This window comes from Aquila chrysaetos, chromosome 22 (genome assembly GCF_900496995.4).
Source record: "Aquila chrysaetos chrysaetos chromosome 22, bAquChr1.4, whole genome shotgun sequence".
NCBI lineage: Eukaryota > Metazoa > Chordata > Aves > Accipitriformes > Accipitridae > Aquila > Aquila chrysaetos.
In genome coordinates, this window is record NC_044025.1 from 20630997 (window position 1) to 20644032 (window position 13036).

Genomic DNA, 13036 nt, shown 5'->3' on the forward strand with positions numbered 1-13036 from the left:
GACTTAAACAATTTTCTGGTAATTTTATTTACAGTCTGCAGTGTTCTGTAAAACACAGTAATGCTTACAGACTAAAACATACAACGTACATATTTTCAAACATTTAAATAAGCACAGTTTATTCAAAAGTAATTCTACACACTACTTTTTCCATAAAAATATAAAAAATAGTTTAGTTACTATATTTTACCTAAACCAAGATATTTAAGAATTCTTCCACATGTGCTGCCCCCTCCCCCAAAAAGGGCACTCCAACGATATGAAATTCAGGAGACCGCATCAAAAATTAAAATACCAATGCCAACTGCTTCAATCCACGAAAAGCACAAATAACGCTCAATTTGCAACCAGCAATACTTGTTCTGCAGTACATTTGGATTTTGCTTTTGTTGTTTTTTGGGGGTTTTTTTTTGCACTAACTTGCTGCTTCTCCCATGCCAGATTTTCACAGACACGTACACACTATTACATAAAAATAATGGACTGATTATACTGCAGACCATAATGCCAGTCATCATGTGCCCAACAACATGGATTGGTAATCTTGCATTACACAACAATTTTTTGCAAAAATATCAAAAGGGAAACACTCTCCTTTAGGACCTCTATTTAAAGGCGACTCCTTTTCTTACTGAGCATCCAGTGAAAATAGCCTTTTTCCCATGTCCTTGAAAATAGCGCCCATTTTTGTTTGTTACTACTATTTCTCTGGTTTTACTGACCATGTTCTGTATGGAAAGCTAATGGAGTTCTGAAAAACACCCACTCAAGCCCTTCTCTCACTAGGATACATTTAATTTACAAAAAAAGGCACAAAGATGAAACTCCTAAGCAGCATCAGTCATAATTCTTCCCCTGTGCACTGCTCCTCTTTCTTACACAGACACTGCTGCAAGAGACGCTCTGTGTCTCAGAAAATGCTACAAATACATGAGCTAAGGAAACAGGCGAGTTGAAAAGACTAAAGCCTCTGTACAGCACAAGTAGTATATTGATCGTTGACAAATGAACACTATTTAAAGTTTTATGTTGCAGTGAAGACTTGACCTGGAAGCATCAGGAAAAGCCATCAGAAAAAAAAGCTCAGCAGCATATAATACATTTGTTAACAGTGAGATGGAAGGCCCTCTGTGTGCAACATTGTGCATTCAGTTTCAACAATGACAGTGCTCTACAGCCAGCAGTGTAAAACTTTTGCTTCTAATAGTTTAGAGGATTTTCTAAATGTAAGTGAAGCTGTCATAAACAGAGTAGTAGCATATGATGCACAGCATGATCTGCAATAAAAAGCTTTTGCTTTCCAGCATGTAAACATCCAGGTTACCGGACCTTAGCTCATATAAACAAATCTGATGATAGATTTCTGAACTAAAAAAGTAAAATTTTCCATAAAAGGATAAACCACAAAAATACTCTTTCAGTAAGTCTCACGTGCCATTTAATACCTTTCATGTCTCATGAACAACTATGCAAAACATTTAGAAAGTTTTAGCAGTAGAAATGTTGACCAGTTAAACTGCTTGGCAACCACGGGCTCAAAACATCTCTGAAGAGCGTTATCATTCACTAAACAGTTCTAGACTGTACCACACTATTTCTTCTTCTTTTTCTTTGGCGGCTCATCATCAGAACTACTGTCTGTGCTGCTGCTGCTACTGCTGGAGGAACTAGAATCCGATTCGAACTCTGAAGAAGAGGAAGTACTACTCGAGGATGGAGAAGATGAGGAAGTAGAGGAACTCTCATCACTGTCACTATCATCATCAGAAGAAGAGGTAGAAGAATCTTCGCTGTCAGATGAGGAATCACTAGCCGAACTGGCACTGCTACTGCTGCTGGAACTGGTCACACTTTTAGATCTGAAAGAAAACAAATACACAGATGAGAACAGGCCTGCTACAGACAGCATTCGTTACAGTGTTCTTTATACCATGTTGTAATCCAAAGACCAATTATTTGGTCAGAAAATTTCCAGGCCTGACAGTCTAAAACAAATTCCCATACTCCACCCCCCCCCCCCCCCCTTTCCAATTCTGAATGAATGCATTTTGGCCATTTGAGCAACGGCAGAGTGACACCACGTACATGAAGTAAGCCAAAACAGGACTACAGAAAAAGGTGAAGTTTGAAAGCTGGCAAGCATCTTGTTCATAGTAATGATGAGTGTCTTTACTGACATGGCTAAATAAAAGAACAAGGCTGCAGGAGTATGAATGTCCTGCACTACTAAAGCCTCGGGGAAAAATTAACAAAGATCAGTTCCCTAGCACACCACTGTAATAAGGAGTGAAATTTTGACAATGTAAAAGTCAGTGGAAGTTTCCTCAGTGATTTCACAAATGTCAGAATAGTACTCAACAGAAACTGTTCTTAGATTACTCCTGGCAAAAGAACCCAAATTACCTGCCACTACAGGATGCTTATATTTTCAGGGTGGAGGAGAAGGGGTGGAAACGGTCCAAGACAAAGACAGAATTACAAACACAGCAAAGTGGATTTCAGAATCCTCTGCAATTCTTCCCCCCGCCCCCACCCCGCTTTTTAGCCCTTACTGAGGCTGTCGTTCTCAAGATCAAGGTCTCTGATTAAGGGAATATGAATTCCAAGAAAGCACAATTAAATTCTTCCATAGATCTTTCTCCAAATAAAGTGTAAAGGTATTAATTCCCCCTGCTTCCCGCCAAGTCAACCAAACAGCATGCAAAAGTGCTAGATATAATAATGCAGAATTTTCTTTCCATTAGAAAATTAATGTAGTAGTTTCTATCAGAGGGTTTGGTTAAACACAACTGCTCAGGAAATGCTTATGTTAAGGCTATTAGAGAAAGAATAACGTTTTTTCATCATATCACCCATGGTCATGTCAGCTGACAAATCTGGATGCATGCATTAAGCTATGAACCACTGAAATTTTTACAATACATCTGTAATCTGGTATCTCTCTGCATGCAGACACAATGGCTATTTATTAAAGATAAATCCGTAAGGGCTGGTTAAATACAGACTTGCTGTTTGTGAAAAACTAGTCTTAAGATGAGAAAACCAAAACAATGGGACTAGTAGTTTCAATTTAAACAGTTTCATTAGATCTGCAGACCCATTCATATAGACAAGAATCAGTCAGAGGATCCCCTGAATGATACCTTTGAACTTTCTTTTCCTAATCACCTTTCACAGAATCCATAGGAGCAGTCCATGGATCTCCAATATTTAAGTTATAATCTGAAACCCACTCACAGAAACATCAGAATATAACACTTAATACTGCTTCTCCCTAGAGGGAAGAAACAGCTAGATCTATGACAGAAGAAACAAGCAGATACTTGTTTTCAGGTGATGCAATCTGTGGCCTGTTGGTAGTTACAGAAGGAGGCTGGAGATGGAGCAAGTAAAATTCACTACTTCACCTTGTCCCAATTAGGTAATGGGACAACCCAGATGCTGTAGATCAGTAGATCTAAGATCTTTGGGTCTACTACACCACTGTAAAAGTACAAAATTTCTCCAGGAGACAAGCATTCCTTCTCCTCAAAACAAGTTCACAAATGTTAGTATCTGGTATGATTCCATGCACCAATCATGGAACAACTGCTGCATTTTCTAACACATGCTATCACCCCTCTCTGAGACATTTTGTCCTTTCTAATTCTATTGCAATCATCTAACCAGCCTAGGTGATTTTAAACTTGCTACTTAAATCAAATCTACAATTTTGGGCACAATTACAGCTAGGTGCCTGAAGAAACAAGTGAATTAAGACATGATTTTACCCTTCAGACAGGTAGATTTATCTGTGATCCAAGCATGAAGCACGCTTTCAGTTAATAACCAAAGTATGCCATATGGGAACATTGAAGGAAACATGCACCCAGAAGACTGCTGTGTGTCACCTGAGGTCACAAGATTGTACAACAGCTGCTTTGCCCATTCCTGTTTTTCTGGTTAAGCCTGTAGCTTACTTATTACTGTTTATATCAAAACAAACATACACTATGTAAAAGGTTAGTGCCCACTACTGCCAGAACCCTAATGTCTGCATTTATTTTTTTTAAATCTGGAACTTATATATCCTATCCAATGGTAACACTTTGCTGAATATTCCACATTTAATTCTTCTTGTATCATAATAAAAATATAAATAGCAAGCGATCTGGAAAGGAATTTATACTGATGGATTTGGTGCTTGCTTAAAAACAGGACAACAATTCAAACTTAGAAGAGTTTTAAAATTTTAAGGAAAAAGTGACCAAACCACCCCCTCTACCATAAATCCTTTTGCTCTTTTCATTTTTGCATTGATTTAGAGCTCAAATACTGTGAAAATCATTATGCCAAGTAGAAGACTGCCATATATAACAAAACTGAGGCAGAAAGAGGTCTGAACTACGTTGTTTAAAAATCAGTTAATTTATGATCTCACTAGTCCTAACTAACTCCCAACAATAAACGGACACTACTGAGAAAGAAGCCTTTGATAAAACATATTCTGATATTAGAACTAAGACACTCACCAAGAAGCATTCCAATAAAGCCACATTCCACATGATAGCCTAAATTAAAGGTGTATTTTAAAAAACTGCTGTGGCTTATTTAATGACTGCTACACAAAGCAAAAGGCCTAGTCTTTAAAAGTCTTCTGAAAACTGTTTTTAGAAGATCAGGTTTAGAGACAGAGAACAATCAAATAAATGCAAAGAGATAATGAGGCTATTACTGTACAGATATCCCCCATAAGTAAAACTCACAACATCATTAGCAGGAGTATTACAGCCAGGGTTCTAGCTGTTCCCGAAAGGGTTTTGCCAATAAAGACAGAAGCAAATTCCTAAGCAAACATTAATGCAAAGTGAAGTAGAAATAATGTCAAAATAGTTCTTGGCTCAAACTAGTACTTGGGGCAGGGAGGAGGTTTATTTCCTGGATTTTGGCTTGGTCTGGGATTGGGGTTTTTTGTTTGGTTTTGGGGTTGGGTTTTTTTAATATGCTTTATTTCATTCTCTAGACAAAGCTTCAGAGAGAGACAGCTGCTACAAGAAGGAAATGAAAACAACAAAAGGAAGAGCAAGATGGGTAGGTAGAGCAATTACAGACTAGAAAACAGTATGCCATTCTTGCACAATTGTTTAAAATACACTTGATGAACTTTGAGGCAGAAATCGGAAGATTTTATTATTAAAATAAGATCACGTAGAGATAGAACAATCAGTAGGGAGACAAGCAGAGGACAAAGAATTTAAGAGTTTTCGGACAGGGAGGAGTAGAAATTCTCCAAATGTCTGTCATGCAAATGCCTGTAACAGGCTAAAAGCAGTAAAATCAAAACTGTATTGTTGACTCCCTCCCCCCAGCCTTCCAAATTGCAATACCCAGTGCAAGATCACACACTGAAACAGCTGCACAATTTGTCATCATTCCCCACGTACCTTTTTTTCTTGGTCTTCCTTTCCGCAGTGCTTTCTCCAGCGCTAATTAAGGTGGGGGGAAAAACAATGGCTTTGATTAATGAAGTAGGAGAATTAAATAAATAGCAGCACAGTGGAGCTGAGTTTAATATTAGAAAACTGATATCCCACTGGCAGAGCCACACTGCCCAAAGTTCATTTGGCATCTATTTTCAGCCACTATTCAAACCAGAAAAACAACAATATCTACATATCAGGAAAGAAAAAAAAAAAGCGGCAATTCACCTCTAAGTGTCTGTGTTAAGTATGCTTTACTCTTCTTTACTCTTCATATTATACAGACAACAATATTTTGGGATGGGAAAGGCATAGTAGAAAAGGATACAAAAAAGTTCTATATAACCATATTTAGCAATAACTGAATTGATTGAAACAAAGGGTAAAATACTGAATTAGTCTGTAGCTTTCACCATGCATCTCCTTCAAGTACAAAAAGACACAGAACAATCTACTTATATTGATGCCTTCCAGCCGTCTGTCTTTCAGATTCCCATGTGTTCATATACTCACAGAAAGTTTTAGGGGTAAGTGACACAGAAGGAAGTTTCTTTTAACAAAACTGAGGGATTTATTTTTCTTTTTTAAACCAGTCTTCACTTCTGGATTTTTTATTTTTTTTTTTAAGAAAATAAAAATCTTTCAGTCAAATGTACCAGTCACAAGCTCTTCTCAATCCACTGCAAATATATAGCACATAATTCAACCTGGAATGTACATGTGCAATTAAAGTAGTCCCTCATCATATACTTACAACATACTTAATGTGCCACTGATACATGAGGAAGTTGTACATTCTTTCATGAACCAGGATACTTTTTCCTCAACTGAAACCTGTTATTAGAAGCCATCTTAAATACACAAAAATAAAAGTAAAAACTGCAAATATACTTCATTTAGAAATCAGACAGCAGTATGTCTTGATAAAGACTCCAGAAAAGGGTAGAAAGAAGAAAGTGTTAAATGATACTGTATTTCAATAAAAGTACTCAATGCCATTTGTATGCCAGAAAAATGAGATTTTTTTTTCAATTTTCACACGTATGATACAAAAATATTATAATTACATAGAAGAGTTTTCCCACACTCCCCACAGTTTCCTGTGGGCAAGGGGAAGATTGACTGATCTTCAAATTTCACACCAAATTATAATCCCTCCTGTATTGCTGAACTTTGTTAATATTTATATTATTATTAAGGCCTTATACCCTTACCATAGGTAACCAGGTGTTTCACAGGTAAGAGAAGTCACTGGGAGTAAACAGAATTAGATCCCAAAGCACCTTTTAGAAGACGGGACCTAATTCAACATCTGAGTAACCCAGGCTGCCGTGGCAGAGGTCTATGCCTCCCTCTAGCGTTTACCGTATGCATAAGTATAGGAGTTGACTACTCCATGGAACTACACAACTTACAGGGGTCAGTCCCCTGCAGATCAATCTGCTTCATGACACTTGGTCGTTTGTCCCTGTGGCACCACACTGTCTTCAGAACCATAAATAAGACTCGGGCATCCTGGTTTTGGTTCAATACAGCAACATCACTAAGGAATAAGCATTTTCTCACCTTTCCTCCCCTCCCAACTCCTACTCTAGGATGGGCAAGCAGTGGTCTTTACTGGCACCAGTAAGCAAAACCTCCATAGTGTCCATCTGAACTGCAGGGTCAACGTTGGGCAAATAGAAGGATCCTGGAACAACTGCCGAAATGAGTTAATGCTGAAAAATCTTGTATGTGGTTGTCAAAAAGTAAGTATCAACCTTATTAGACTATGTTTGCCTTCTGGTTAATGATTCAGTATTAGGTCTTTAAAGATGACGATACAAATACTCTGAAGCAGACCTGTAGGAGACCCAACTTTTCTGCAAACAAGAAATAACCTTCCAAAGCAAGCTATACAAAGAGTAAAAGCGTGACCTAGGAAGTTGTTCTTTCCATGAAGAACAAGCTTCATCCATGAAAGCGTAACATCGGCATCTAAGGGACTGGATACCTCATGGCATAGTTAAGGAGCTTCAGAGAGCTTATGATTATGTAACCACTATGAATCCAGCCCAATTTAACCAGGATTAAAAACTGTTCCCATCTAAGGATTACTTAGTCTTCCTTTTATGAGATGACTTTTCACACCACATACCCCTCACACTGTTAGATTTACAGCTCAAAAAACTCCATTCATGACAGACACTGGACAGTCCTGCAACTCCCATATAAAATTATCCCATACACAGACTCAAGCACAATGGCCAGGCAACAAGCAATTTCACCCTCAATGCACTATCCTCCAATGTTAACCTGCAGAATTCAACAGAAATAGGGCAGGAAAGGAACAAGGAAATAATCCAAGTCTTAAACTCAATCTTCTAAACTGTCTCCAAAGGAAGCAAGTTTTAGAGCCTAAGCACTCCTGATTTCTTATCTACAATACTAGGGGATTACAATTGCTTCAGAATTACTCATTGGATCAAAATTAATTTCAAAATCAAACATTTTGTGTCACTCTTAACAGAAGCTAATGGCCTCCCACTTAAGTCAGTATTTCAGCACTGATTCATACTGCTGCCTCATTTGAAACAGCTGACGAAGTCAAATCAGACCTCTCTGCCAGAGGTTACCACCCATTTTCTTTTCCCATTGAGATAACAGAGCAAAAGGTGTGAACACTCTTCCATAACTCACATCCTGGCAGCAGTAATGACCTACAGCCAACATACTGAGCTGCACGTGGCAGCGACAGAGGGTATGTTTCCAAACCCTCAACAGTTTTAGTTGCAATGGCTGCAAATGATACTGTCCCTCAGTGGGGTTGAGGCAACAACTCTCCAGCTACTGTATCTAAATTTGAGTTGCAATAGCAGCACAGAGACCCTCATACATAGGAATTTAATGCAAAACTAATGTGCTACATTATTCTTCTCTGTCATCTGGAGTTGCTTGTTAAAACAATTATTAAACTTGGGGGAATCATTAAAATCTACTCACAAAGCAAAGTGGAAAGGAAATCACATCACACATACAGAGTTTTGCTTAGATTTTTCTGTTTAGCTGCAGGTATCTTTCACTTTCTCAGATGTCAAAGAGGAAAATAGTTATGCAATTCAGTGAGATGTTTTTGCTTTGAGAGTTAAAAACACCTGATAATCAAACTCTCATTCACCTGTTTAACCATTACAGCTCATAATGAGCAATATACAGGAGCTGTGCCAGCACAGATGCACTGTCAGGTCATATCCAGAAGACCAGGTTTTAACTGCACAGTCTAACAGTAAACCTAATTGCTTCTTTGTTATAAATACATTTACAGTCTTCACACCAACCTGCTTGTGCTAGCACATAAACACATGAAATCAAGTAACCAAGGAATTAGGAAACAGAATTCCATTACAAAAAAGGCTCCAACTATTTTAACTCTGGCTTAGTGCACTTTTTTGTTTCAGACAGGCCAAAAAAGTTTTAAGTGTATTTCAGGCAAGCAGGTGTTAATGAACAACATTTTAATTTTGTGGGACCTGAGTGTACATATTCCACCTAACATACAAAATGGCTCTAATATTAAGCAAGCATCACACAGTTTGGAAGAAAAGATGACAGAAAATGGTCTAGGACACCATCTTTCCCACCCACATACAAAATTACCTTTACATTGATAAACTAGACATTTTCATTCTGCCAATCTTACCTTTGTTGCAGTAATAGTTGCTTTTCTTTTTCTTTAAGAATTTTCGCTAATTGAGCTGTCCTCGAAGGTCTGTGCAGGTATTTTCTCTTCCCTGTACATTCATACGTCCAATGTCCAAACTCTAAACATTTTTGACATCTTACATGCTGCTTGTTTGCCTCCCTACAAAAATGCAGAATTGCTTAAGTGACTGATTCCAAGTCTGTTCTACCTATTGAAAATTTATTAATTTTTTTTATCATACAGATTCTTAACAGCATACGTAGTTATGATTAAACCAGACATTCATGGCTGCTTTAGTTATTACACATCTTAAATCAGGACAAGAACAGTAACAGAATTTAGGCAAACACATTTCCATTTATTAAAACATTCTCATATCAACTATTTATGAAAGAGAACAAAGAGACACTTTTCCTCTGTTTCAGAGCTTCAGCTTAAGTCTTCTTCTGCTAAAGTAGCAAATGCTGAATTACCAACATCAACTGTCAACACACTCATCAACTGCACCTGAATTTCACTTTTAGTTTTACACTAGCTGCTGGTTAGCCTACCTTGCAGTCTTCTCTCATTCTTAAGATTCCATAGTTTTCCAGCCCCTTCAGATATTGTAAACAACTTAAACATTTTGAAAAATGCCACTAGGACCATTCTCTGCCAGTGAACAAAGATTAATCCTATCACCAAAATGACATTTTGGTCAACCTAACTGGCACAGCTTTTAGCATTATAGGATATAATTGTGCAACAGTTAGTGGGAATTATTATGCTGCATACAATTTGTTACTCTCCAAAAACTGCACATGGTTCTAGCTTGCTTCAGATAAATAACTGAAATTATGTTTTAGAACACTGTTAGCAAAAAGCAGGTTTCATTTCTAAATCCTAGATTTTAACACTCAAGTACCAAACTGGCAAATTCTCACAAAGAGCCTAGGGCTCTCAGACAGGGATGCTCCTAGTTGTAGCTTATTTGAATTTACTAAGATTCATTATAGCCTGGCAGAAGGTTTATCGTAAGGACAATCAGATTCCTGCTCACTTTGTGCAATGTAAATCAAGCAAGACTTCACTTACTACTCTGTACCATCTAAACGCCTGAAGTATTTAGTGAGCATTTTACATCCACATTTCAGTTCTCACACTGTGGTAAAATCCCTTGATCATTTTTAGAAGCCAGTTAAGGGAAAAAAAATAATTCATGTTTTCATATTCTAGCTCTTACACCACTATTCCAAAGCTTTGCAAAAGCTGTTTTGCTATCTTCTCACAGACACCCTCCTCCTCTACAAATAAGGAAACTCATACAGTGGTCAAGTGACTCACTTAAGGTCAGAATCACAAATTAGTTTTAGAGCCAGGACTGAAATCCGGACTTTGTAGCTCCCATACAGTTCACTGCAACTGCTGTAACTTATTTCCACCTTCTATCATTTTTTCCAAACACCAAAATACTAATTTTTCAAGGCCAGCCCATCTAAACTATCTGAAGGTAAGAGCCCTGGCTTAACTAGGAGGAGGCTCCTAAACTGTTGATTTAGTACTCAGAAAGCATAAAGTAACAGACCGGTACCGAACATTTTGCTCTCAAAAGGAGTGTTGCTTTACAAGGCAAAGTGTGCATTGCTTCTCCTTCAACTCTAGCCATCATCTTTTGTGACAGTTCTACTGTATCTTGAAAGGAATCTTGTTTTGAACATCCATCACTTTCTCAATGCAAAGGGTATTTTTTGGCTTCATAGTCTAGCCTTAGAAATACTAATCTAAGTCAGCACTAGAAAACTAATTAAACTTGTAACCTACGCTGCACAATTAACTCAGACTTGAACAGGAAGCAATACGTCTAGTAATGACCAAAACCCCCAACATCTTTGAATGACTTGCTTTATCTTGCCTTGGACTTCTGGCTCTGCCACAGGAGTTACATATAAGCAGAATGAGGATACTCCCTCCTCTTCATCAACATACAAAACCAAAAAAAGTGAATGTTTTTCTATCCCAAACTAGCCCAGACCTGTCTCCATAGGAACAGAATGGAAGTTTAACACAACAACAATATAAATCAGTATTTCCAGGGCTTTGGTACTACTCACATGACCAGGGCAGACAATTCTATGCAAGCTAAAAAGATAAGGACTACGCCCTAAAAGCAATACAAGTAATTACCAGGAAAAAGATCAGAATAGCTCAACAACTACAGATGTATAAATACCATATCAGCACTAACAAGTTTTAACACTAATGAAAAGCACGAGACTGAAGTAAACTTTTAATAGGGATCAATGACCACAACCTAGAAGCAAAGGCTGGCAGGTACACAATTTAGCATATACCCATCAAGCACAAAGGGACATAACAAGAAACACAAAAATCATTCCTTGACTCATATAAAAGAGCAACTTAAAAGCACAAGTATTCCATGAGTACTTTGAAATTCCACATTACTTCCTGCTAGAAAATAGGAAAGAGATTACACTAAACAATGAAAAAGGCGAGAAAACGCACAACTCATCCATACTCTATCCAACTCTTATCATCAGGCAAAAACCCCACACTCACTCCAAAAATTGAAACACAAGAAATATCTGCTTCTAAGGAAGGGAAAAAACCCCAACCAAACAACAAAACCCAAACCAGCAAACAAAAAAAGCCAACACAAGTAATACATGAGAGTGGAACACAGGCATTTGCTGTACTTAACATAAACAAACAAAAATGTTGGCTTTTCCACATTTCAGTGTTTTGCAATCAGATCCCTTTGGTATTGACAGAATTACTTGAATGCAATATCCAGATCTGAGCAAAGATCACTTTCTTTCTTTTTTCCTTGCCTCTCTTTTACAGGTCTGTAAATGTACCGTAACATGAAACTAGAACTTATTTTTTTCTTAATCTGACTGTTGAAAGCCTGCGATGAAAATCGGTAAAGACCTGCATCGCAAGATCTTACACGCTCCACTGAAAGCTACGGCACGCCACCACCTGTAAGGTAGCGTTTCCCCAAAACGCTGCTAACTACTGTTAACGCCAAAAGCCGAACTTTGAAGACTCCCTCTCCTCTACCACAATCCTGCTTTCATTCTGGTCATTTCACTGCAACGACGTCACCAACCGCGTCACCCCAGCCGTATTTCCGAGCGGTTTCCTGACAGACAAGCAGCACCCTGCCTCGGATGCCGAGCACCTGCGAGGAGAGGGGGGGGCCCCTGTGCCCTCAGAAAGCGCTCGGACCCACGACCCCCGCTCGCAGGGGACGCCCCCGGCCCCGCTCCTCCGGGGCCCACAGCCGCCCCTCCGCAGCCCCCTCCCCGCCAGCGGCTGCCTCAGGGCGCAGCCCGGCGGGCCTCCCCCTCGCTCCGGCTCGCCTGTGGGAAACCCCAACCCACCCCCGGCTCCGCCGCGCTGCCTCTCCGGCCCGCCCGCCCGCCGCACTCACGCCTGTCTCCGAGCGATGAGGCGGTGCATGGGAGTCGCCATCTTAGCGGCCGGGCCGGGAAGTGAGGCGCGGGCCGCGCTGCATGCCGGGCCATGCCGTCCGCCGCCTCCTCCCATTGGGGGAAGGAGCGGCCGCCACAGAGAGTAAATCCTCCCGCGGCCAGAGAGGACGCGTGAGGGAGGACCGCGCTTTCCGCCTCGCCTCGCCTCGCCTCGCCTCCTCCCGCGTTGCCATGGCAGCGGCGGGGCCGCGCTGCGGGGTCTGTCATGGCCCCCGGCCGGCCTGCCCAGGCCGTCCCCGCCGCCTCATCCCGGCGCTTTCCACCTCGTCCAGCCGGGTCCTCGCTGTCCCCTCCGTTAGCCCCGTGGCGCGGCGCCCGGTGTCTCCGCAGGGCGCTGGGCCGGCGGCGGCCCGGCCCCTCATAGCCCTCGGCCGGGCCCGGGCCGCCGCCTCAGCCTCTTG

At 40.2% G+C, this 13036-nt stretch overlaps 1 protein-coding gene across 1 annotated transcript; it reads right to left on the reverse strand.

Moving 5' to 3' along the window:
- Positions 1-9: 9 nt before the first annotated feature.
- Positions 10-12747, reverse strand: ZCCHC10 (zinc finger CCHC-type containing 10). Its single transcript, XM_029998042.2, has 4 exons — positions 12575-12747; positions 9139-9300; positions 5424-5465; positions 10-1859 (listed from the first exon to the last, which is right to left on the reverse strand). The coding sequence occupies exons 1-4, from the start codon at positions 12688-12690 to the stop codon at positions 1592-1594; spliced, it is 588 nt and encodes a 195-aa protein (XP_029853902.1). The 5' UTR covers positions 12691-12747; the 3' UTR covers positions 10-1591.
- Between the last annotated feature and the right edge of the window lie 289 nt (positions 12748-13036).